Below are 22,507 nucleotides of genomic sequence, written 5' to 3'. Positions count from 1 at the left end.
GCAGTTGGTGTTATTGTGACTATCGAGCCGCGGCCCCGGATGTTGTGGCTGCCGGGGGGGAGATGGCGGAGGCTGAGGGGGTGGCCGCGACCCCAGGCCCAGTTTCAGGGTCGGCTTTCAGGGGTCGCCCAGCTATGTCAGACTCCTGGGAGCGCGACCAACAAGTTGAGGCGGCGCAGCGGGCCCTGGTGGAGGTCCTGGGGCCTTACGAGCCTCTGCTGAGCCGGGTGCAGGCAGCCCTGGTGTGGGAGCGGCCAGCCAGGAGCGCCCTGTGGTGCCTGGGGCTGAACGCGGCTTTCTGGTGAGAGAATTGGACCCTCAGAAATCCTCCAAGGCGCGAATTAGTCAGGTTTCTCTAGGGTTGTACCTCTCGCCTGCCCTATTTTCTTCGCTGCAATGGCTCCTTCCTGTACCTGCCTAATTTTGCCTCACCTCCTTCCACTCCATCTCGCCTCCAGGCTTTGGTACCCTAGTTCTTCCCAGGACCTTCTAGCTGTCTTCTCTGCTTTATATGCGCCTGCACTCGCCCCACACTTCTGGCAGGAGATCTTGAACCGCTCGCAGTGAGCGAGGGCGCTTCTTGTTAGCCAGGGAACGCTGTTTCTCTTTAACCTCTCTTCTCTTGCCTGCTCAAGTGTGGCTTGAAGATTCTCTCCAGAGATTTTCGTAGCTCTTATGAGAGTAGAGGCTTAAGGTGTTAGCCATAGGTGTGATAAGAAAACAAGCTTGAGCGGTTAGCATGAATTAGCCTGTTACATATTCTCTCACCAGTGAAGAAGGTTGAAGTCTAAGCGTCAGTGTGAGTCTCCAAGAAAATTATAAGTTTTTAAGTAACAGTTATGAAATAGTGATTGTGAGATTTCAACCGTTTTAAAAGCACTTTGATTGCAACTCCTCCCTGTTCAAAAGAATTAGAAAGGCATCCTTAGCCACGGTTTATAAGCGAGGAAATTGACGTTGTCTAATAGTGTGAGTCTTCCTGAGCTTGACAAGTGACTCTATAAATATACTTTTAAGTGTCTGTATGTGTCATGCTCCGGGAAGATGGAATTGCTGCCCCTTTCCTAAATTGTCATAACCTAAAGTGGATTTAGGGCTTCATAGAATCTACCAAGCACACTTTGGGTTTATTATTAATTAGTGAAATATTATTGATGAAATTCCAAGGGAACTGACGTTTAGGGGGACTTCTACAGGGCTGAATGAAATAAAACTATCTTGTATGCCTCAAAACAATAACTTATGTTTAATTTTTTTGTTAGAAATATACTTCTTTTTAAAATTATTGGCTTTGAAATCAAAACATCCTCATCTGAAAAAGTTTTCAGTGAGCTGGAACAGAATAAATAGTTCCATTTTCTTTGGAAGCCTCAGTGTCCAACTACTAAGTCATTTCTTTCCAGTTTGAAGAGGACCTATGTTGAAGATGTCACAACAGTCTCTGGTATTTCTTGATTCCAGAGTCTTTAGTAAAGAAGGCAAAATTTTCCTACCACATACGTGACCCATTTTTGGTAATGCTTTTCTTTGACACCTAGGTACCAACTTTCTTCCCATTGCTCACTGTGAGAACCCTTAACCATAGCACCTCATTCAAGAGCATTTATCTAGTCAAAACTTCATTTCCCACAATAGGTTTAGTTCACCCTAGGAAGAAAGTTGGTCATCATTAAACCAGTTCATAGAATATGGGGGTGAGGTCTGTATATGAGGAGCTCCTTTAACCCAGACACATCTTTAAATGCCACAGTGAACTTAATTTGCTGGGCCCTAACAGTATTTACTTAAGTTTATTAAGATGCTATGCTTAGAATCTCAGTAAGAGCTCCTGTTTTGTACTCTGGGTCTCTTAAAGCTTTGTTGTATTTGGTCTTTATCTCTGGCATTTCCTGGTAGCTTGCCTTCTGTGTATCCAGAACAGTATACTTATTATATTCCCATCACACTCTAGGAAGGTGGGAGAAAGATATAGCAAAATAGAGGTGTGACTTGAGACTGAAAGAACAGTTGGGTATGCCATTTATAGTGAGTATGCATACATGTGAAGGATACACGGATAGTGTTAAGGTCCTAGAGACTACTCTAGCTGTCATAGAATTGTTTAGGGGAAATGAGCTTCCTTGGAAAGTATAGTTTGAAGTTTAAACTGAATGTTAGACTTTGCATACTAAAAAATAGTTTCATATTGAGTAAGAACACTGACATTTCAGCTAGGAATGTGGAAAAGTGACTGTTTAGTTCTCAGACATTTTAAATGTTTAGGAAAAGAAGGAGGATCATTAACTTAGATCAGAAATACTTTGTTTTGTTCTGAATGATGGCACATCATTGACATTTTCTGCATTTTGAGGTATTAGGAAATTGGATAGGGGAACAAAATGTCATTAAAATTCAGGTAGATAGCTCTTAACTTTCAGTGTTCTGTATTCTCAGTTATGATTTTTCTGTACCTGTGACTATGCCTTTTTTTAATTAATTTTTTATTTGTTTTAATTAGTTATACATGACAGTAGAATGCACTTATATACTTTGATATATCATACATAGATAGGATATAATTTCTGAGTATATATATATATTGTAGAATCATATTGGTCATACAGTCACATATCTACATAAAGTCATAATGTCTCTTTCATTCTACTATCTTTCTTATCCCCACATCCCCTGCCTTCCTCGTGACTATGTCTTTTTACATCCTAAAAATAAATAGATTATTTTTTTTTTTGAGAGAGAGAGAATTTTAATATTTATTTTTTAGTTTTCGGCGGACACAACATGTTTATTTGTATGTGGTGTTGAGGATCGAACCCAGGCCGCACGCATGCCAGGCGAGCGTGCTACAGCTTGAGCCACATCCCCAGCCCAATAAATAGATTATTAAATAAAGTAAAACAGATTGATGTAGGTTCCTTGTTACCATAGTATTCTGAGGCTTTCAGTGTTTTTTTGTTTGTTGTTTTTTTTTAGATTTCAGAACTAATATAGTGGCTGTATCAGAGATGTTCAATCCTAAATTACTTCTGGACACTGATCTGTTATCTATACAATAATAATAGAAATGTCAAGCCTTTCCCTCTAATAGCTTGTATTTTCGTTAGCCTCAGCTCCTTCTATTTCAAATGAGTGATATCAAATCAAATGAGTGATTTGAGGGAAGAATATGAGTATTTCCTGACAGCATCAAAAAAGAACAGGTTTAGGGGGCTGGGGATATAGCTCAGTCGGTAGAGTGCCTGCCTCACATGCACGAGGCTCTGGGTTCAATCCCCAGCACCACTACCAAAAAAAAAAAAGAATAGGTTAAACACTTTTTGGTTTGCTTTTTAGGAGATAAGTGGGATGGTGGGTAAATAAGTACTGAAAATATATAGCAACTTCAAATCCCTCCTCTGACTTCCACAAAGAGCACACGGTTCGAGGAGGTCTGGATAACTGCAGACCTCCTTTCCAGTTTTTAACATTCTGTTAGAGTCTAGGTACTCTCTGAATTAGGGAGATTGATTAAGCTTAATCCACAAACTGTTTTCCTGTTGGGATTTGCTTTTGGTCTTTTGTCTGAGACAACCATATTATACTTGGGGGTCATTATGGAATCTCTTGTTTTCACAAATGAAAATAGATAAGTAGGGCTGGGTTTTTTATATATATATAAAATATTTTTATTTTATATAAAGTAAAAGTTAATGTTTGCCTTCTTCCCAAAACAATAAAAATATTTATGAGAAATGATTAAGAGTATAAAATAATTCTGATTTAAAAGGTTAGAATTTGAGTTAAAAATAATAGGATCAGGAAATGGAAGGGAGGCCCCATTTCAGTAGAGACATTTGTTATGTAGGGGGAAAAAGTCTATTATCTAAACCAAATGTGGTGGTTGAGGCAAGAGGATTGAAATTTGAAGCTAGCTTAGGTAATTTGTCTTCTCCCAAAATAAATTTAAAAATTTTAAATGACCTGAGAAATGATGAAGAGTATAAAGCAATTATGATTTAAAAGGTTAAATAACCATGTGTGAGGCTCTTGAGTTCTAGTCCTAGTACCATGAAAATAAATAAAATTTTCATGGGGCATGGTGGCACACACTAGTAATCCCATCTATTTTCAGCTACTTGGGAAACTGAGGCAGGAGCATCGAAGTTCCAGGCCAGCTTCTACAACTTACCAGGACCCTGTCTCAAAATAAAAAGTAGAAAAGGCTGAGGATGTAGCTCAGTGGAAGAGCACTTTCCTAGCATATGTAAGGCCCCAGATCTATCCTCAGTACTGCAGACAAAACAAAACGAAACAAAAAAGCTATTGAACTTTATATGAACTCAGTGCTTCTGGTGGTACTCTTTAGAGGGGGATTCTTTCTGCTTTTAGTAGCCAAGAGTCTCAAGAATGTTTTTGTTAACATTTCCTCTCTTCATTCAGTTTTTACATGTCCAAATTGTAACGTTGGGTGCTTTCTCTCCATTAATATATGGGTAGGTTATTGGCAGCTAGTTGGTTTCCTTTCTGTTTTTATGCAAGAAACAACTACCATTAGGTGACATAGATTAGATCATTTTTTTTCCTTTTAATTTTTCAGTGGCTGGCTCATAAACCAGACAGTCACAAGTGCTGTACACAAATGAGCTTACTGTCTCTATAGGATGGGATGCTTTGTTCTGAAGTGCCATTGAGATAAGCTTACTTTATAATAACAGAGAAACCTAGGAATAGTATCTTCTTTGGTTAAAAATAGTTGAGGGGCTGGGGTTGTGGCTCAGTGGTCTAGAGTGCTTGCGTAGTATGTGTGAAGCATTGGCTTGGATTCTTGGCACCGTAAATAAATAAATAAATAAATGTCTATCGACAACTAAAAAATGTTTAAAAAAGTAGTTGAGTAGTCATTATTTATTATTATAACAAAATTCTAACTTAACCTAATAATAAGGATCCACTGTTAATTGTTTATTTTTATAAATTTTTTAAGCTCTTTCTGGAGACAGATTGCTATTCTAAGGGGCATTTTATTTAGACTGACAATTTAATTGGATTTTACCCCTGACAAAATGAAGGGACACAAAGGAAAAACTGTGAATAAAATTTCACTTTCATAGACATTAGAAAATTCAAATATAGTGACAATGAATTACTAATTTCTGCTTATTAAATTTTAAAAGAAGATAATATTTAATTCAGGGGAATATGTAGAAAGACAGATATATGACTAATAGCAACATAAATTGGAAAGCTTTTCTCTAAAGTAGTTTGGCAAGATATTTAAAATGTTCATACCTTTTCCAAAGGTGAGGGAAGTAGGAAATTATTGCTAATGGGCATGGATTTCTTTGGGGGCGAGGTAAATGCTCTAAAATTAGATAATGGTGATAGTTGCTCAGCTTTATGAAGATACTAAAAACCACGGAATCAGACAATTTGCAAGATTGAATTTTATGGTATACAAACCATATCTCAAAATAAGTTATTTTTAAAAATCGTTAATGCTAATGGGTATCGTGGCCCAGGCCTAAAATCCCAGTGATTTAGGAGGTTCAGGATGTTTCAAGTTTGAGGCCAGCCTGCGTAACTTAGTGAAACTGTCTCAAAATTAAAAATAATAATAATTTTAAAAGGGATTGTGCATGTAGCTCAGTGGTAAAACTCCTCTAAACCCAGTCACCTATTAGAGGAGGGGGAAGTTAATGCCTTTTGACCTAGTAGTCCACTTAAAATAGTTAATCATAAGTAAGGGCAGAGATTTATGTTTAGTGTTTGTATGGTTTAGTTTTTATTTATTACATCAAAATCGGGAATACTTTGATTAGAGAAAGGAGTTTTTTGTTTGTTTATATATATATTTTTTGGGATAGGGTCTTGCTAGTTGCCTAGGTTGGCCTCAAACTTGCAATCCTCCTGCCTCAGTTTCCCAGTTGCTGGGATTACAAGTATTTAGACAACATGTCTGGCTAATTAGAGAAAGTTTTAAAGGACTAATGGTGTATATGTATAATGTAATCATTTTAAAAGTTTTTGATATTTTTCTGGTGATATGGAAAAACCACATCTATGTACTTCATTTATTTTTGGTAGTGCTGGGTCTATGTACCATTAAGTGAAAAAGAAGGTTGTTAAACCAAATATGTCATGTACTTTCATAATATTTCAGTATTTTTTAAAAAATATTTTTTAGTTGTTGATGTACCTTTATTTTTTATTTATTTATATGTGGTGCTGAGGATCATGCTTCTCACATGCTAAAGTGCTCTGCCACTGAGCCACAACACCAGCCCCTTCACAGTATTTTTATATGTGAATATAAAATACCAATTCTTTCTGTAAGTAATTTGTCTTCATTTCAACTTTTTTTATTCAATGGACTACACCCTAAACCTTAAAGCATTGGGAGCAATGGCAACTGTGCAGGTGCAAATCTCTCTAGATCAAAAAAGAATGGTTTCACATTGGTGTGTAACCATTGCCATGTGCTAAAAATCTTCCACATTAGTGGAAAAAAATATTAAAATCAAGATTTCTCTTGGTTTCTAAAATAGATTTACATCTTTATTTCTAAAATAGATTTACATATTTTTTGAGAATAATCTTCATGTTTTATGGAATGTGTGGATGACAGATCATTTTGTAAACTTTTTTTTTTTTTTGGCATGACTGGGAATTGAATCCAGAGCTTCCCACATGCTAGGCAGGCATTCTACCACTGAGCTACATTTCCAGTCCTTTTTATTTTATTTTGAGATAGTGTTTTGCTAAACTGCCCAAGCAGGCCTTGAACTTGTGATCCTCTTGTGTCAGTCTCCCTAGTAGCTGGGATTATAGGCTTGTGTCACTTCATCCAGCTTTAAAACTTTTATTAAGAATAATTTAAAACATATGTATAAGTAGACAGAATAATATATACCACCTTGTATTCAGCTTTAAGTTTTTTCAATTCATTGCCAATTTTGTATTTTTTTTATTATAATTCTTTTCTACCTCTTTCTTTTTATTTTTTTATGTTTATTTACTTTTTATTTTATTTATTTCCTAGGGATTGATCCCAGCGTGCATTACCACTGAGCTACATCTCTAGCTCTTTTATTTTTTATTTTGAGATAGGGTCTCACTAAGTTGCTTAGGCTTTCACTAAGATAACTGAGGCCGGTCCCAAACCAGTGATCCTCCTGTTTCAGCCTCTTGAATTGCTGGGTTTACAGTCATCTACCACCACACCTGGCTCCTCCTCATTGTTTTGAGGCAAATCCTGAATGTTATGTAATTAATCTTTAGATATTTCAGTATGTCTGAAAAATAGACTTAAAAAGTACCATTCATGTAAAATTCAGTCAGTGTTCAAATGACCAATTTTCTCATAAATGATACTTTGGCTTAAAAAAAACCAAAAAAACACAACTTTCTGGGTTAAGAGTCACATGAAGTCCTCATATTGTGACTAGTCTTTGTTTTTTGTCATTTGCTGAAGAAGTCCTTTGGTCCTATAAAGTAAGAGACTAGATTTTACTGACTGCATCCCTGTGGCTTAACATGGCCCCTGTGTTCTATATTTCCTATAAAAAGGTAGTTGAATCTAGAGGCTTCATCAGATTCATGTTCACTTTTTTGGGGGGTGATGCTGGAGGGAAATTTTTTTTTTTTTGGTAAGACTATTTCATAGATAGGGATTTACTAATTTCATTTTTATTTTCTTTAATTACATTTTCTAAACTTTTCTCAATAAACATACTGTCTTTAGAAATAACACAGAACATGCCAGGTATAGTGGCAAACGCCTGTAATCCCAGTGGCTTGGATGGCTGAGGCAGGAGGATTGTGTGTTCAAAGCCAGCCTTGGCAAAAGCGAGGTGCTAAGCAACTCAGTGAGACCCTATCTCTAAATAAAGTACTTAATAGGGCGGGGGATATGGTTCCATGGTAGATTGCCCCTGAGTTCAATCCCCTGTTACCCAACCCCCAAAAAAAGAAATAACAAAAAATAAATACCATTAAGAAAAAATAGATTGTGAGCCCACAATGAGTGGAAGGAGTAACGGGGTATGACAGTCCCTAATTGAGTAATTCACACGTGAATACCCAGCATTGGCTATATTTATATTGTTAAGTTGGAAAGTATATTTACATTGTTTTTGCCAAGTTGGAAGGTTCTCCTGCTGATTAAAGTTGGACAGTATTTTGCATGTTGCCTTATCAAATTTCTGCACTGTTATATATGCTTGTGAATGATTGGCCTACAGAAATCAACATTGCAGGTCTAAACTAACCCAGAGGAACCCTCCCTTCTTTTTCTACTTGAATCACTCTTTCTTCCCCCAACACTGGGGATTGACTCCAGGGCCTCACATATGCTAGGCAAGTATTCCTACCACTGAGTTAGGTCCCCAGTCCTTTTTCCTTCCTTCTTTTCATCCCTCCCACTTTACCTATTTCAGTCTCCTAAGTACCATATCTTCAGTTATGTCTTGCCCTTGTACATAGTTGTAGAATTGGTTGCTTTGAATTTTTACTTCTAACCTCCTAGTTTGCTTCTATAAAATTACAAGCATAATATGACCTCATTTTAACCCAATCCTGAGATATAATCAATCTGAGATTAATATTTTCTACATCTAGGAATTTTGCATTTAGGGCTGGAAGGAAAGAAAGAACAAACACTTATCCACAGGCCCCTGAGAGAATATTAATATTAATTATCTAGTTATCTTGGAAGGGTCAATTCTAGTTCTTTTTTTTTTTTTTTTAGTAACAGGGATTGATCTCAGGGGCTCTTGACCACTGAGCCACAGGGTCTCACTGAGTTGCTTAGCACCTTGCTTTTTTCAGAGGCTGGCTTTGAACTTGGGATCCTCCTGTTTCAGTCTCCTGAGCCGCTGGGATTATAGGCATTCGCCACCACGCCGGGCCAATTCTATTTTGTGTGTGTGTGTGTGTGTGTGTGTGTGTGTGTGTGTGGTGGTGGTGGTGGTGGTGCTGGGGATTGAACCCAGGGTCTGTGCTGTGAGGCAAGCACTCTACCAAGTGAGCTATATCCCCAGCCCCTAATTCTAGTTCTTTAAGGTAATCTTTTTATTGAATTTTGGTCTGTTTAAAAGAAGCTATTTTCCTAAGGAATGTTATTTTTTTAAACTTTTTTTAGTTATACATGGACACAATATCTTTATTTTCTTTATTCTATGTAGTGCCGGGAATTGAACCCAATGCCTCATGTGTGGAAGGCAAGTGCTCTGCCACTGAGCCAAAACCACAGCCCAGGAATATTATTTTATACCACACAGAAAAACTCTTCTTCCTCTGAAGTTCCTACAGTAGTTTGTTCAAGAAAAGGATATATCTAGGCCTAAAATTGACATTATGGACCAGGATTAATCTTGTTCAGGAAAATGCTCAATGCTCATAGCCTATGTGACCCAGAAAATACACCCTTTATGAGATTGGCTGTCACCTGTAGGATAAAACCCCAGTACACTTTGTCATAAAAGGCCCTTCATGACCTGACTCTTGCCTTTCCCCTTGTTCTGATCCCTACCCTCTGTGCTTTGTTCAGTCATACTGTTGGTAATTTCCTTAAATACATTTTGCTAGTTCAATCTTCTCCCATTCTGAATGTCCTTTCTTTCCCATATCATTTTGCCCTGTTTTCTTACCAGTCATCTTTTGCCCAGCTTGGAAGCCAGGATGCAGTGGTGCACACCTATGATCCCAGCAACTTAGGGGCTGATGTAGAAGGATTAAAAGTTCAAAGTCAGGCGTAGCAACTTAATGAGACCATAAGCAACTTAGCAAGACCTGTCTCAAAATAAGAAGGGTTGAGAATGTAGCTAAGTAGTTAAGTGCCCCTGGGTTCAATCCCCAGTCCTACCCCCTCACACCTCCACCCCCTGCAAAAAACATCCCAGCTTAGATATTGGTTCTTATTACCTTGTTATGTTATATTGTAAATACATGCAAATATACTTGAGAGTAAGGTTCAAGTTTTACTTTTCTGTAAGTGGACTGCTTACCACAAGGCCTTGGCAAATAGCACTCAATAAATGTTTGTTTAGTTGAATTGAAACATAGTTTATGTGACTAGTAAGTGGGGGCTATAACAGGCTACTAAAATAATTTAGATTGCTGGACATAGTGGCTTATGAGTATAATCTCAGCAACTCAGGAGGCTAAGGCCAATCTCGGCAATTTAGCAAGACGCTTAGCAAAAGGACTGGGGATGCAGTGCGGTGGTAAAGTACCCTTGGGTTCCGTCCCCAACACCAAAGAATATAGTGTAGGTCTTAGAGACATAGTATTTTTATTGCTGTTATCTTTGGAAAAACCACCCTCTTTGGAAAAGTTTAGCATCTTTTCCTTATTCCAATTTCTATTTGTTAGTAATACTCAAGGAAGGGAAGATCGCAGACAGTCTGGATTGCCTTCCTGAAGAACTCCTTCAAGCAATCTGGAGAGAACAGTGGGTGCTAGAGTAAGAAATTCTAGAGCCTTTATCTTTGACCTTGTTAAATTTGCTTATTTGTTAGGATAATGCACTAGCTTTGGAGAGAAGAGTAATGCCTTCCGCAGTTCTAGAGGCTTATTTTTGCTAAGATGCTTTCATTTTATAATCTCATAGGTAATTACGGTACCATTTAAGTGGTGGGGTAGAAAAAATTGAAATAGGGTTGTCAATGGTGGCTAAATTCCTGGTTCTCCTTATTTCTTTTCTTCCCTCATTTTTGTATAATTTTAAATCCTTTTTTTTTTTTGTACTGAGAATTGAACCCAGGGATGCTTAACCATTGAACTAAGTTCCTAACCCTTTTTTATTTTTATTTTGAGACAGGATCTCCTAAGTTGCTTAGGGTCTTGCCAAGTTGCTGAGGCTGGCCTTGAACTTGCCATCCTCCTACTTCAGCCTCCTGAATTGCTGGGATTACAGGTGTGTGCCACCATGCCTGGCTTAAATGCTGTTTTTTTTTTTTTTTTTAAGTATTTATTTTTTAGTTGTAGGTAGACCCAATACCTTTATTTTATTTTATGTGGTGCTTAGGATCAAACCCAGTGTGTCACGCATGCTGGGTGAGTGCCCTACCACTGAGCCACAACCCCAGCCCAAATGCTGTTTTTAAAGATTATTCAACTAACATGCTTTTATGTTTATTGAAAAAGAAAACCACAAGTGTGTATAGAGAAACGATTTAAAGTTCCTCTGCCAATCCCTGAATATTCACGTGTAATCATATATCCACTTAATCCCAGCAACTCAGGATGCTAAACCAGGAGGATTGCAAGTTCAAGGCCAGCCTCAGCCACTTAGCAAGACCCTGACTAAAAAAATACAAAGAATTGGGGATGTAATTTGCTGAAGTGCCCCTGGGTTCAAATGTCAGTACCAAAAAAGAAAAACCAAAAACCAACAACAAAAAAGAGGTTATTTGGGCTGGGGATATAGCTTAGTTGGTAGAGTGCTTGCCTCGCATGCACAAGACCCTGGGTTTGATCCTCAGCACCACCACCAAAAAAAAAAAAAAAAAGTTATTTGATTTACTCCTCTGCCTTTAGAGAAGCAAATTATATCTGTTCATAGGTAAGATAGCTGAGGTCCAGAATATTTTCCCAAGGTGTATAACTAGTTAGTGTCAGAACAGCAACAACAATAAAAACACTATAACTCAAGGTCATTTACTACAAATCCTGTAGTGCATGTGTTTTATTTTCTGAAATTAATTTGTTAGTTAATGATCTTCCTCCTGTTTTTCCATCTCTGTAGGTTCTTTGCACTGACATCCCTACGTCTTGTATTTTTACTTGCATTTGGCTTGATGATCATTGTTTGTATTGATCAATGGAAGAACAAAATCTGGCCTGAGATAAAAGGTGAGTTTGGTAACATCTAGAAAAATCTCAACTGGAAATGGCCTTTTCTGTGATTTTTGCTTCTAGTTTTGGGTTTTTTTGAGGGGCATGTGGAGCTGAGGACCAACTTTTGAAGTCTGAATTATTGCTTTAGGAGACACTTGAAAGGCATGTTCCCCATCTATGGTTTCTTAAACCTGGGTTCTGCCTTTGCTGCTGTTATTAAGTTCAGGAAATACATATCTACCACCTGATATATTATTGTCTAAATAATTGGCCTGAGGAATAAGTAGTCTTTAAAGATTTAAAAAAATAAATCTCCTTATTGAATATACATCTTTACTGAGGCAGCATCAATTTATCCCTCAAGATTTCTTTTAAATTGCTTATTTGCAAGGCAATAAGATAGGAATTATGACTTACAGAAAGTACCTTACGATGGTTTGTTTTTTCAATAATTATACATAAACGTTATAATTATAGAATAATATCAAAGATGTCGCAATGCAGATTGATTGATATATTCATGTGTTTTTGCCCTAGCCAAGCCTTGAATGAAGAAAAACATTGGGCCAGCTGGAGAGAAAAGTGTGTTTCTAGACAGTCCAATAGCTTGGTTAATTTAGGAAACCACAAGCTAGCCAGGCAAGGTGGCACATGCCTATAATCCCAGCAATTTGGGATGCTGAGGTGTGAGGTACTAGAATGGCAAATTAGAGGCCATCCTTTGCAATTTAGTGAGACCCTGTCTCAAAATAAAAAATGGGCTAGGGATATGTCTTAGTGGTAAAGCACCCCGGGTTCAATCCCCAGGACCAGGAAGCAGGGGGTGCAGGGGAGAATACGAAAACAAAATCATAAGCTGCAAAGTATGTCCTAAGAACAGAGAATTGAGCATTTGGCCCAGAGTGAAGAATGCATAAAAGGGAGTGCTAGGAGGTAAAATTCAAAGTACGCTGGAATTAGATTAGGATTTTTATTTTGGGGGTCATACTGGGGATTGAACCCATTGAAATACATCCCAGCCCTTTTTATTTTACTTTGAGACAGGGTCTCACTAAGTTGTCCAGGTTGACCTTGAATTTGAAATCTTCCTGCCTCAGCCACCATAGTTTCTGGGAATACAGGTGTGTGCCACCACCACACTTGGCTCCTCAGCCTTTTTTTTTTTTGCAGGGCAGGGGTGGTACTGGGGATTGAACCCAGGGGTGCTTTATTACTGAGCTACATCCCCAGTCCCTTTTTTTTTTTTTTGAGATAGAATTTTTAAATTTTTATTTTTCAGTTTTCAGTGATACAACATCTTTATTTTATTTTTATGTGGTGCTGAGAATCGAACCCAGCGCCCCATGCATGCCAGGCGAGCACGTTACCGCTTGAGCCACATCCTCAACCCAAGTCCTTTTTATTTTTTATTTTGAGATAGGGTCTTTTAAGTTGTTTAGTTTCTTAATAACTTGTTGAGGCAGGCCTCAAACTTGTGTTCCTTTTGCCTCAGCCTCCCAAGTTGATAGAATTATAAGCTTGTATCACTGTACCCAACTCCTAGCCCTTTTAAAAATTATTTTGAGACAGTTTCTTATAAATTGCCCAGGCTGCTCTTGAATGTAATTGTCCTGTCTCAGCCTCTTGAGTAGGTGGGAGTCCAAGTTTGCACCACCATACCCAGTTAAGGATTAGATTATATAAGCCCTTAAAGTTAGGCTTAGAAGTTTAGATTTTATCCTATAGGTAGTGAGTGTCATTGAAGATTTTTTTGAGTTACAACTATATACTGAGGTGATAGTAAAGATTAATTTGATAGCATTTTAAAAGAGAGAAAAAGAAAGGAGAAGACCTATTAGGAGATTATAGCAGTGTCTTTGTGGGAAGTAGTCAGAAAGACGTCCATGAAAACAAATCATGGATGGCTTAGAGAGTTGTAAAGAAGGAAGATACATCAAGACTAATAAGTAGTCGGATATGGGTTAAAAGAGTAAGTGATAAACCGGGCGTGGTGATGCATGTCTGTAATCCCAATGGTTTGGGAGGTTGAGGCAGGATTGCAAATTCAAGGCCAGACTCAGCAATTTAGTGAGGTTCTAAACAACTGGGTGAGACCCTGTCTCAAAAAATATAAAAAGGGCTGGAGATATGACTCAGTGATCCTGGGTTCAATCCCTAGTACCAAAAAGGAAATAGTGAGAAAAGCCAATTTTAGTGCCAGACATGGTGGCATACTCCTGTAATCCCAGGGAGGCTCAGGCAGGAGGATAGCAAGTTCAAGACCATCTTCTGCAACCTAGTGAGACCCTGTCTCAAAATTTAGAAAAAGGCCTGGGCATGTAGCTCAGAGGTAGAACACTCCTGGCTTCAATCCATAGTACCACCACCACCACCACAACAAATCCAACTTTGGCATTTTAAAAGTAGAAGAGTAGGAGAATGACACATTTGCAGATATTGCCAAAGGCATGCAGGGAAGTCTGTTTAGGTGGAGGTGTGAATGACGAAAATTGATAGTTTGGGTTTTTTTTGTTTTTTTCCCCTTCCCCTTAGCAAAGTTTATTGAAAAGAAAAAAGGGGAGGAAAATATCCTCAAGGGAGAGAGTGCATCTTCTCAGAGAGGAGAGTGACTTGATATAGGTTTTAGACATGTTAATGTTGAAGTGTTGGCAAGACATTCGAACTAAGTTATACAACTTTTAAATACATTCCCATCCTGTTTTATAGAGACTTTAAGGAATCGTGTAGTTTGTCTGCTGGTTTCATGACTAGTGAATGTCAAAAGACTTTACATCATTCGGGGTAAATAATGGGTGTCTCTTTGAAGAGAATAGATAGATTTCTAGGGTTGGAGTAGTTATAACATGCTTCTGTAGCCTGGCACACATTGATGTGTATGAGCAATCCAGACACACTCAAGATGGGATGGACCGTTTTTCTTGTGTAGGTAATTATAAAGGGTCTCTAGTGGTCCATTTGGACCATACTCCCTTTATCCCCACAAAATGAGCCAAGCATAAGCCTTATTTCCTTGTTTGAACAGGCATAGCAGTTACTCCCTTGTCCCACACTTGTTCTACAGCTCCCTAACTCTGGCAATATAACATGGTGTCTCCTTTTTATTGGTTATTACTGTTTTCTTTTCCCTGAACCCATTAAAACTTGAGCTGTCAGACCAACAGCCTAACATTTTCATGTTTAGTTTTCCCTACCAACTAATGCTGGTGTTTGTTTTAATATTGTAGTGCCAAGACCCGACGCATTAGACAATGAGAGGTATGGAACACTAATTAAATCCCTTTTTGTTGCTCTGATTTATTCTCTTGTAATATTCTGGTTACATGTTGTTAACCTCATGTTCTGGACACACAGTGTAACTGAGAAACCTAGTCTTTTCCAAATAATCATTTTAACAAATCCTAAAGTTTAGATAGCAATATGTTGAGATGGCCAATGTTTGCTGATCTTCATAAGAGAAGTTTCTGAAAAATCAGCATTACAGAGCCCCATAACCTAACATGCCAGGGAATTAGCTGTGATATGCAGCCCCAGTGTGAAAAATTAAAGGCAACTAACATCATTTGTCTCCTGGCTTTTATACCAGGTCATTTCGTGTTTTCTGTGACCTCTGGCTATTTAAAGTTCCTGGTCAGAAAACACATTGGTTCCTGGCATCAACAAGCCAATGCCAAAGATTCCTCTTGTGTCTTACAGCTCCTGCTTCATTTCTCAGTTCATCCACCCCATATGTTTTGTCCAAGGAATTTTCTCTGCTGTGGTTTATTTTGGTTTTGCTTTATTTATTTTGAGGGGCACGTCCACCATTGCCCTCCCTCTAGCAGCAGTGGTGTCAGTCAGACTGTGCTTTACTTGTGTCTCTGAATTGCAATTATAGTGAATTGCAATTATCTGAGTGTGGGGAAAAAAATGTTTCTAAGCACAAAGGGCCTTGGAGCTGGTGGCAGGTTTATACACGTGGATTGGGCCACTTGCTCATAGGGTGGAGTTGTCAGAACAAGTTTGCCCTCCTAGTCCCTAAATTCAAGTTTCAACCTGATGAGCCAAGAAGAAAGTCATGCTTCACCTCCAATGCACCTGGGACTAGCCACTCCCCATCCCCTGTTTAAACCGGAAGCACTGATTGCCTGCACAGCAAGATGGGGGGACCTTTAACACCCTCCTTTCACAGCTCCCCCTTCTCTCTCCCATAGCTGGGGCTTTGTGCACCCTCGGTTGCTCAGCGTGCCCGAGCTCTGCCACCATGTAGCTGAAGTCTGGGTTAGTGGGACCATTTTCATAAGGAATCTTTTGCTTTTCAAAAAGCAAAACCCAGGCAAGGTAAGATTCTCCCCTTTTTCACTTTCATCTGTAGCTTCTCAGTTGAATTTATGCTAAATTGAAACAGTTCCTTTACTGTATATCTTCATTCAATAAAGAAAAGACTGCTGTAGTTGTAGAAACAGAGGGAAGTTGTAGGATGGTACTTCTGACTGACATTAGGACTAAGGAAAGAGATTGATGACTTGGTTGGTGTGCTTGTCACCTAGAGTAGGCCATTTTCTTTTTTTTTCTTTTTTTGCGGTGCTGGGGATCAAACCCCAGGCCTCATGCATGCTAGGCTAGGCAAGCACTTTACCACTGAGCTGCACTCCTAATCCCCATAGAGTAAGCTATTTTCTTGCCCTAAAACAGGAAAGAAAGCTTGCTTCTGTGCATTCTGTGTCATACTAAACATGTGGTAGGTTGTTGGGTTTTATTTATTTATTTATTTATTTATTGTCTTCTGTTTTGTTATTTTGACTTAAAAATCCCACCCACCAGCACTTGCTTTCAGAGAGAATTTTTGGCTAAGTCCTATTCAAACCAGTTTCCCGGCATGAAAGGTATTGCTATATGGGGTTAGCCAAGTAAAAGGAGTTTGAATAGAAGGAAATATCCTTCTTTTCCTCCTGAACAGGATCATCTTTGGATGTAAGAGTAGCTACATCTTTTCTTCTGACATGTCTATGTTTGGCTCTAGAACATAAAGCATCTTCAGTCACATTTCCTCTGTAATTCCCCATCCACACCGAATTTTATTTCTTAACCTTCCCAGTTCTGCTTGCTGAGCTGTGGGATACTGACATTTATGGCTGTCTTGGGTCGCTACATCCCTGGGCTTCTGCTATCTTACTTGATGCGTAAGTATGGTATATACCTCCCCTTTAAGCAGTACCTTGCTCATAGCTTTTGCAACCCACAGCTTACCCTGGATTGAGGGAGAGAGGTTTTATATCTTGGTTCTCTAGAAAGTGACCTTCCTGTATTTATATTGCCTGTTTAGTGTCATGAAAATGTCTTTTCACCTGTAGCAGCGTCTCCACATATAAAGTCATTTCATTTCTTTTCTTTGTGGTGCTGGGAATCAAACCCAGGGCCTCATACATTGCTGGGCAGGTGCTCTATCACTGAACTATAGCCTCAGCTCGTATCCATTTCTTACTAAGTCAGTTTTAGAAATTGATAAGGGTGTATGGATATGGTGGCATACTCCTATAATCTGAGTTACTCAGGAGGCTGAGGCAGGAGGATTGCAAGTTCAAGGCCAGTCTGGCAACTTAGCAAGACCCTGTCTCAAAATAAAAAGAGCAAGGCTCTACCACTGTAGCTCAATGGTAGAGTGCCCTTGGGTTCAACCCCCAGTATTGGGGGGAAAAAATAATGAGGTTCCACTAACATATGTGAATATATGATACATCCTACTATAAAGGATTGTCTGTCCCTGTAAAGGAGGGAGTTTATAAAACATGATTCTTAGAGTTCCTCAATTAGGATCTGTTTACCCTGGACCACTCTTTTCCTCCTTAGAGTACATTTTATTTATATCAATTTAGTTGTTTCCTCTTGGTATGTATTCTGCTTAGAACTGAAAGAACTGAGTAGTTCCAGCTGTGGCTATTATACATCAGAACTTCACATGATTGATTATGTAGTTTCTGAGGCATTGTTACCATTTGGCCTTGTTTATGGCTCAGTGACACCCCTATGTAAGTGACCATACTACCAGGTTCTGTCCTTGGGCTGTCAGCAGTATACTGTGCTGTGCATAGCTCTGTACTAGACCTTGTGGGTGGCTACAGAAATCCCTGCCCTCAAACTTCCCACGGGAGACTCAAGAAGATGACCAGCAGAATTAAGCACATTTATTCCATACTAAATGTTCAAGCCCTAAGGACATAACAGACACAAAGAACAAGAGTTAGGATTTCTTCTAGTAGCCCTTTCTTCATTTTGCTACTGTTCCCACTCCTACTCTCAGTTGTCACTGTCATGATGTGGCCCCTTGCTGTGTACCATCGACTGTGGGATCGAGCCTATGTACGGCTGAAGCCAGCTCTGCAGCGGCTGGATTTCAGTGTCCGTGGCTACATGATGTCCAAGCAGAGAGATAGACAATGTAAGTGTCATGGGGAGATTTCTTTCCACTTGGGAAGTGTGGGGAAGAGAACGAAAAGCCCATAGGTCTGACATACGGGTTAGGTGGGAGAAGTGGGAGAAGCTAGAAATGGCTTGTGGGGGTGGAGAGTGGTAAATAAAATCAATATTCTATTCCAGGGAAATCTATGCAGGTTTGCCAGCTTTCCTCATTTGGAGTCCCAGACTTGCCCTTTAATCTGAGAAAAATTCTCACCAGTTGAATGAAAGAAATTTGAAGATGGCCCTGATATTATCTGCCATTTATGAAGCATTTCCCATGCATGGCTATTCATGGCTCTTCATTCATCATTTTATTTAACCATTTACAACCTTGAGAAGTGGGTGTTCCATTTGAGGAAGTTGAGGCTCACAGTTAGTAAATGTCAGTACAGGTCTTTCCAAATCAACCTGGCCTCTCATCACTACCAAAAGCTGCCTTTCAAATGAGATTAAAAACTGCCATCTTTCAGGCTGGAGGTGTACCAGCTTGAGATCCATCCAAAACATTCGTGATAGAGGAGCAAACTTTTCATTCTCTTAGGTCTTGTCAGGTTGAGTGTTTCATTAAGCCCTGGCCTTTATAGAGCCCTACATGTGGTCATCAAGACCCAGCTTATCCTGGGCCAGCCAGTTGAATACTATCAGTCCTCAAAAGCCTAATTTAACCAAAGTTGGTATCTCCTTTTGCCCTCTATTATAGTGTCCACTTGCTACCTTAACATTAAGTCTGCCCTAGCTGATCCTGAGGTGTTTACCAGCCTTGTAGTAACTGACTAGAACAGAAACATGGGGATTCGTAGAAGGAAGATGTTGGAAGAGAGATTTCTCTCCTGTGTTATCAACTCATCTTGCCACTTAGGGCTCAGCAGCCTCACCCTCATTTACTGTTATATAGGCATAAGGGTCATATTCAGAGGATCTCTTTTATGTTCTGATTTTATGCCTTTTAAGTCCAAAGAGGGTTTTTTCCCCTCAAGTGAAGGCATCAAGGCTCTGCTCTTTCCACATAGTGCGTCGCAGAGCTCTATACCCAGAACGTACCATGGACAACCATAGTGACAGTGAAGAGGAGCTTGCTGCCTTCTGTCCTCAGGTAACTTGAATGTGGGAGTACTCCACTGGCCAGTTTTTTTTAGGTTCCCTTTTATACATCTGGCAGCTTACATTTAGGCAGTAACCAGATTTCAAGACCCCAGAATCCCCTTGCTCCTGAGAGCAGTGACAAGGAGTGAAATAAGTGTTACATTGGGACTTTGTATCCAGATTTCAACTTGGGCCTGGTGACCAGCACACTCCCTCCCACATCTCCTTTTGCCCTACCATCATGGAGAATTTCTGGAGCTGGTATGATCATTTTTTAAACACCTAGCCCACCTTTAGGTTCTGGCAGAATGTCTCTTCCCGGTCACCTGTGAAAAGTAATCTCATAGTCAGTTACATTTGTGTGTGTTGCGGGTGAGGGGGTGTCAGTTCTTAAGAATTTAAGTAGCTAATTGATTCCCAAGACTGCTGTTCTTTCTATGTTTAAGAGATGGACAATTAAGAGCATTTTCTTTGGGTGTGAATAACCTAAAAGGAGTCAAGATTTTGAATAAAGTCCCCATCTCTCCCTGGTTACACTGATGGCCTTGGGGGGTAGCCTCAAAATTAGTAGAGCTATAACTAGGAACTGCTTCTGATTCTAATGGCATTATCTCTTCAGATTTGTTGGTCTTTTCTTTTTCTAAGCTGGATGATTCTGCTGTTGCCAGGGAATTGGCTATCACTGACTCAGAACACTCAGATGCTGAGGTCTCCTGTGCAGACAATGGCACATTCAATCTTTCCAGGGGCCAAACACCTCTAACAGAAGGTTCTGAAGGTGAGGAGAACCTCTGACCTGGGTTGATAGTGGCTCTGACTGTTGCTTCTCAGCTTCCCTGGACAGAGGGGATACAGGCACCCCCACACCACGCTTGTCTCCTATGCTGTGGCAGAGCAGCCTAAGGGGTGTGGGTGCATCCAGGATGGCACTGCTACTCTCATTGAAGCCCTCAGTCCCTTAGTAGACTTAGTCTCAACCTCATGGGCACAGGAGAGGAACAGGGGGCGGGAATTCTCTGGCTAGTAGTGATCATAACCATCTATGAGTAGAGAAGAGCTAACTAGTCCCATGGGTTTTGCTTCATCATGAGATACCCAGGGTGAGAAAAATATGGTTATGTGGCTTGACATTTTGTGAGTCTGGAGCACTGGAGGACCAGGTAGTTGCCGTGTCTAATATACCCTGTATTCTCTCAGACCTAGATGGTCATAGTGATCCAGAGGAATCCTTTGCCCGAGACCTTCCAGACTTCCCTTCCATTAATGTGGACCCTGCTGGCCTGGATGATGAGGATGATACCAGCATTGGGATGCCTAGCTTGATGTACCGTTCTGCACCAGGAGCTGAGGATCCCCAGGTTCTCCCTTCCAGCCGGGATGAGGCTATACTGCCAGAGCTCCTGCTTGGTGCCCTGCCTGTAGGATCCAACCTCACCAGCAACCTTGCCAGCCTGGTCTCCCAGGGTATGATCCAGCTGGCCATGTCAGGAGCCTCCCAATCAGGCCCTTCTGGCCCACCTCCCCGGAGAGCAACAAGAGGCTTCCTCAGAGCCCCTAGTTCAGACCTGGACACTGATGCTGAGGGAGATGACTTTGAACTTCTGGACCAGTCAGAGCTGAATCAGCTGGACCCTGCCAGTTCTAGGAGCCAATGAGGAGACAGACTCCTTTTAGGGGGTCATTGTGGTTTAGGTTTTTTTTTTTTTTTTCCCTCCACTTAGGGTGATGGGGCAGGGGAAGAACCCAGGTCCCATCTCCTGAATGATATTTGTATGCTGGGTGGCCTGACTGATGCTCAGAGGCCTGTTTAGAGAGGATACTCCTTCCCCTACTACCAGCTGGACATCCATTTCTGTGCTTAGGCATCGAACTAAGAGTGTGCTCTCCTAAAGGAGGCTTCTCTCCATCAGGATGGTACTTTGGGGAACAAAGTCAGGGATATTGGTTCCTTTTTGAGAAGTGCTGCTGTTTGCTTTTAGGTCTGGGTGCTCAGGGGCCCTCAATGATAGAAGAGTCCCTTTCTTTCCTTCCCTTGCCTCCCTAAAACCCCCCAAAATCAGGCAGCAGCTGGAAGAGTTGTCATCTTCTGTCAGACCATGCTTTGATTTGTTTTTTCAAAGCACACTTGTCCTTTGGTTCTGCAAAGCAGACCTGTTCCCTCTTCCTTTAGCTTGTCCTCATTTCTTGAGGGCTGACTCCCAGTGTTCCAAAATAAGGCTTGTGAAATTTAAGAAATGTGAACATGATGTAGGGATGGGAGTCTTCTACATTACCTTGGGCCAATAGGGGTCAACTGGCTGGGAGGGTTTGTGAGCGCTTCTGTGTCTTGAGGTCTCGCTGAATCTTCCGAAGCTATGTGGTTGTCTTTGGTGCTGCTAACCCCTGGCTCTATTTGACCAACAGTCTGAGCAGTGAGCAAAGCAATACCATACTCAATTATATGTTCTCTTCCTTCCTCTGCTCCTCCTCTGGAGAAGCAATAATTCCATGGGGGATGGCAAAGTAGCACTTTACAAATGGCTCTGTGGCATTCATCCTAGGAGCCACAGCTCTTCTTGCACCAGCTCCTTTACTGCTTTTATTTTCAATTGCTTTCCAATTTGGCAGGACTTTCTTTAAGGATGAGCCCAGATAGCAAGAATTATGTCTGTGCAGCAGAGACCCCTCTAAGGGTATCTGTTCTGCAACCCTTAGTAATATAATGCAAGACAAAAACCCAAAAATATTTGGTTCTAAACCTGTGCCAGCCTACTCCCTCTCTGCCTCCATAATCAGAGCTCAAGCCAAACTCTGCTGTCCTCTTTCCCTCTTGTATTAATCCTTTGCCGATCCTCAGGGACTACTCCCCCGACACCCCCATTCTTGGGTGAGGATGTTGGACAGAGCCCATTTTCATGTGCTGCAGGTGGGAGTGTACTAACATGTTTGCTCTTGGTTGATGGACAAAGTACAGAGGCCAGGGAGTGAAAACGGTTAACAGTGAAAAGGGGAAGAGCTAGGTGCCTGTTTGATAGTCACTTATGTGTGAAGGTTAGGGGTAATGGCATTTCCTCACTTTAGGTTCTCAAACAATTTGGATGTCATCGCTCTTTCCAGAGTCCAGATGTCTTACAGATGAGCTCTGATGTGGAAAAAAAAATGGGAGGTGTGGGAAAGGAGTGGGATTTTGTGGGTT

The 22,507-nt window shown here is 40.3% G+C and overlaps 1 protein-coding gene across 2 annotated transcripts; it reads left to right on the top strand.

Annotated features, from left to right (window-relative positions):
* Window positions 1–22,178, top strand: Retreg3 (reticulophagy regulator family member 3). Of its 2 annotated transcripts, none has more exons than XM_046446573.2 (9): window positions 1–301; window positions 11,723–11,829; window positions 15,039–15,069; window positions 16,005–16,131; window positions 16,889–16,973; window positions 18,092–18,229; window positions 19,260–19,342; window positions 19,978–20,110; window positions 20,530–22,178. In XM_046446573.2, exons 1-9 carry the CDS (start codon window positions 63–65, stop codon window positions 20,985–20,987), a joined length of 1,401 nt encoding a protein of 466 aa, XP_046302529.1. In that variant the 5' UTR covers window positions 1–62; the 3' UTR covers window positions 20,988–22,178. The 2 variants fall into 2 exon arrangements, with proteins under 2 accessions (XP_046302529.1, XP_058435934.1); XM_058579951.1 differs by lacking the exon at window positions 1–301 and adding an exon at window positions 10,873–10,891.
* Window positions 22,179–22,507: the final 329 nt, after the last annotated feature.

The sequence above is a fragment of the Marmota monax genome, unplaced genomic scaffold, assembly GCF_021218885.2.
Source record: "Marmota monax isolate L192 unplaced genomic scaffold, Marmota_monax_Labrador192_F-V1.1 WCK01_AAM20220418_F8-fsc00346, whole genome shotgun sequence".
Taxonomy (NCBI): Eukaryota; Metazoa; Chordata; class Mammalia; order Rodentia; family Sciuridae; genus Marmota; species Marmota monax.
Note: the sequence above shows the minus strand (reverse complement) of the source record. Positions and strands in the feature narration are given on the sequence as shown.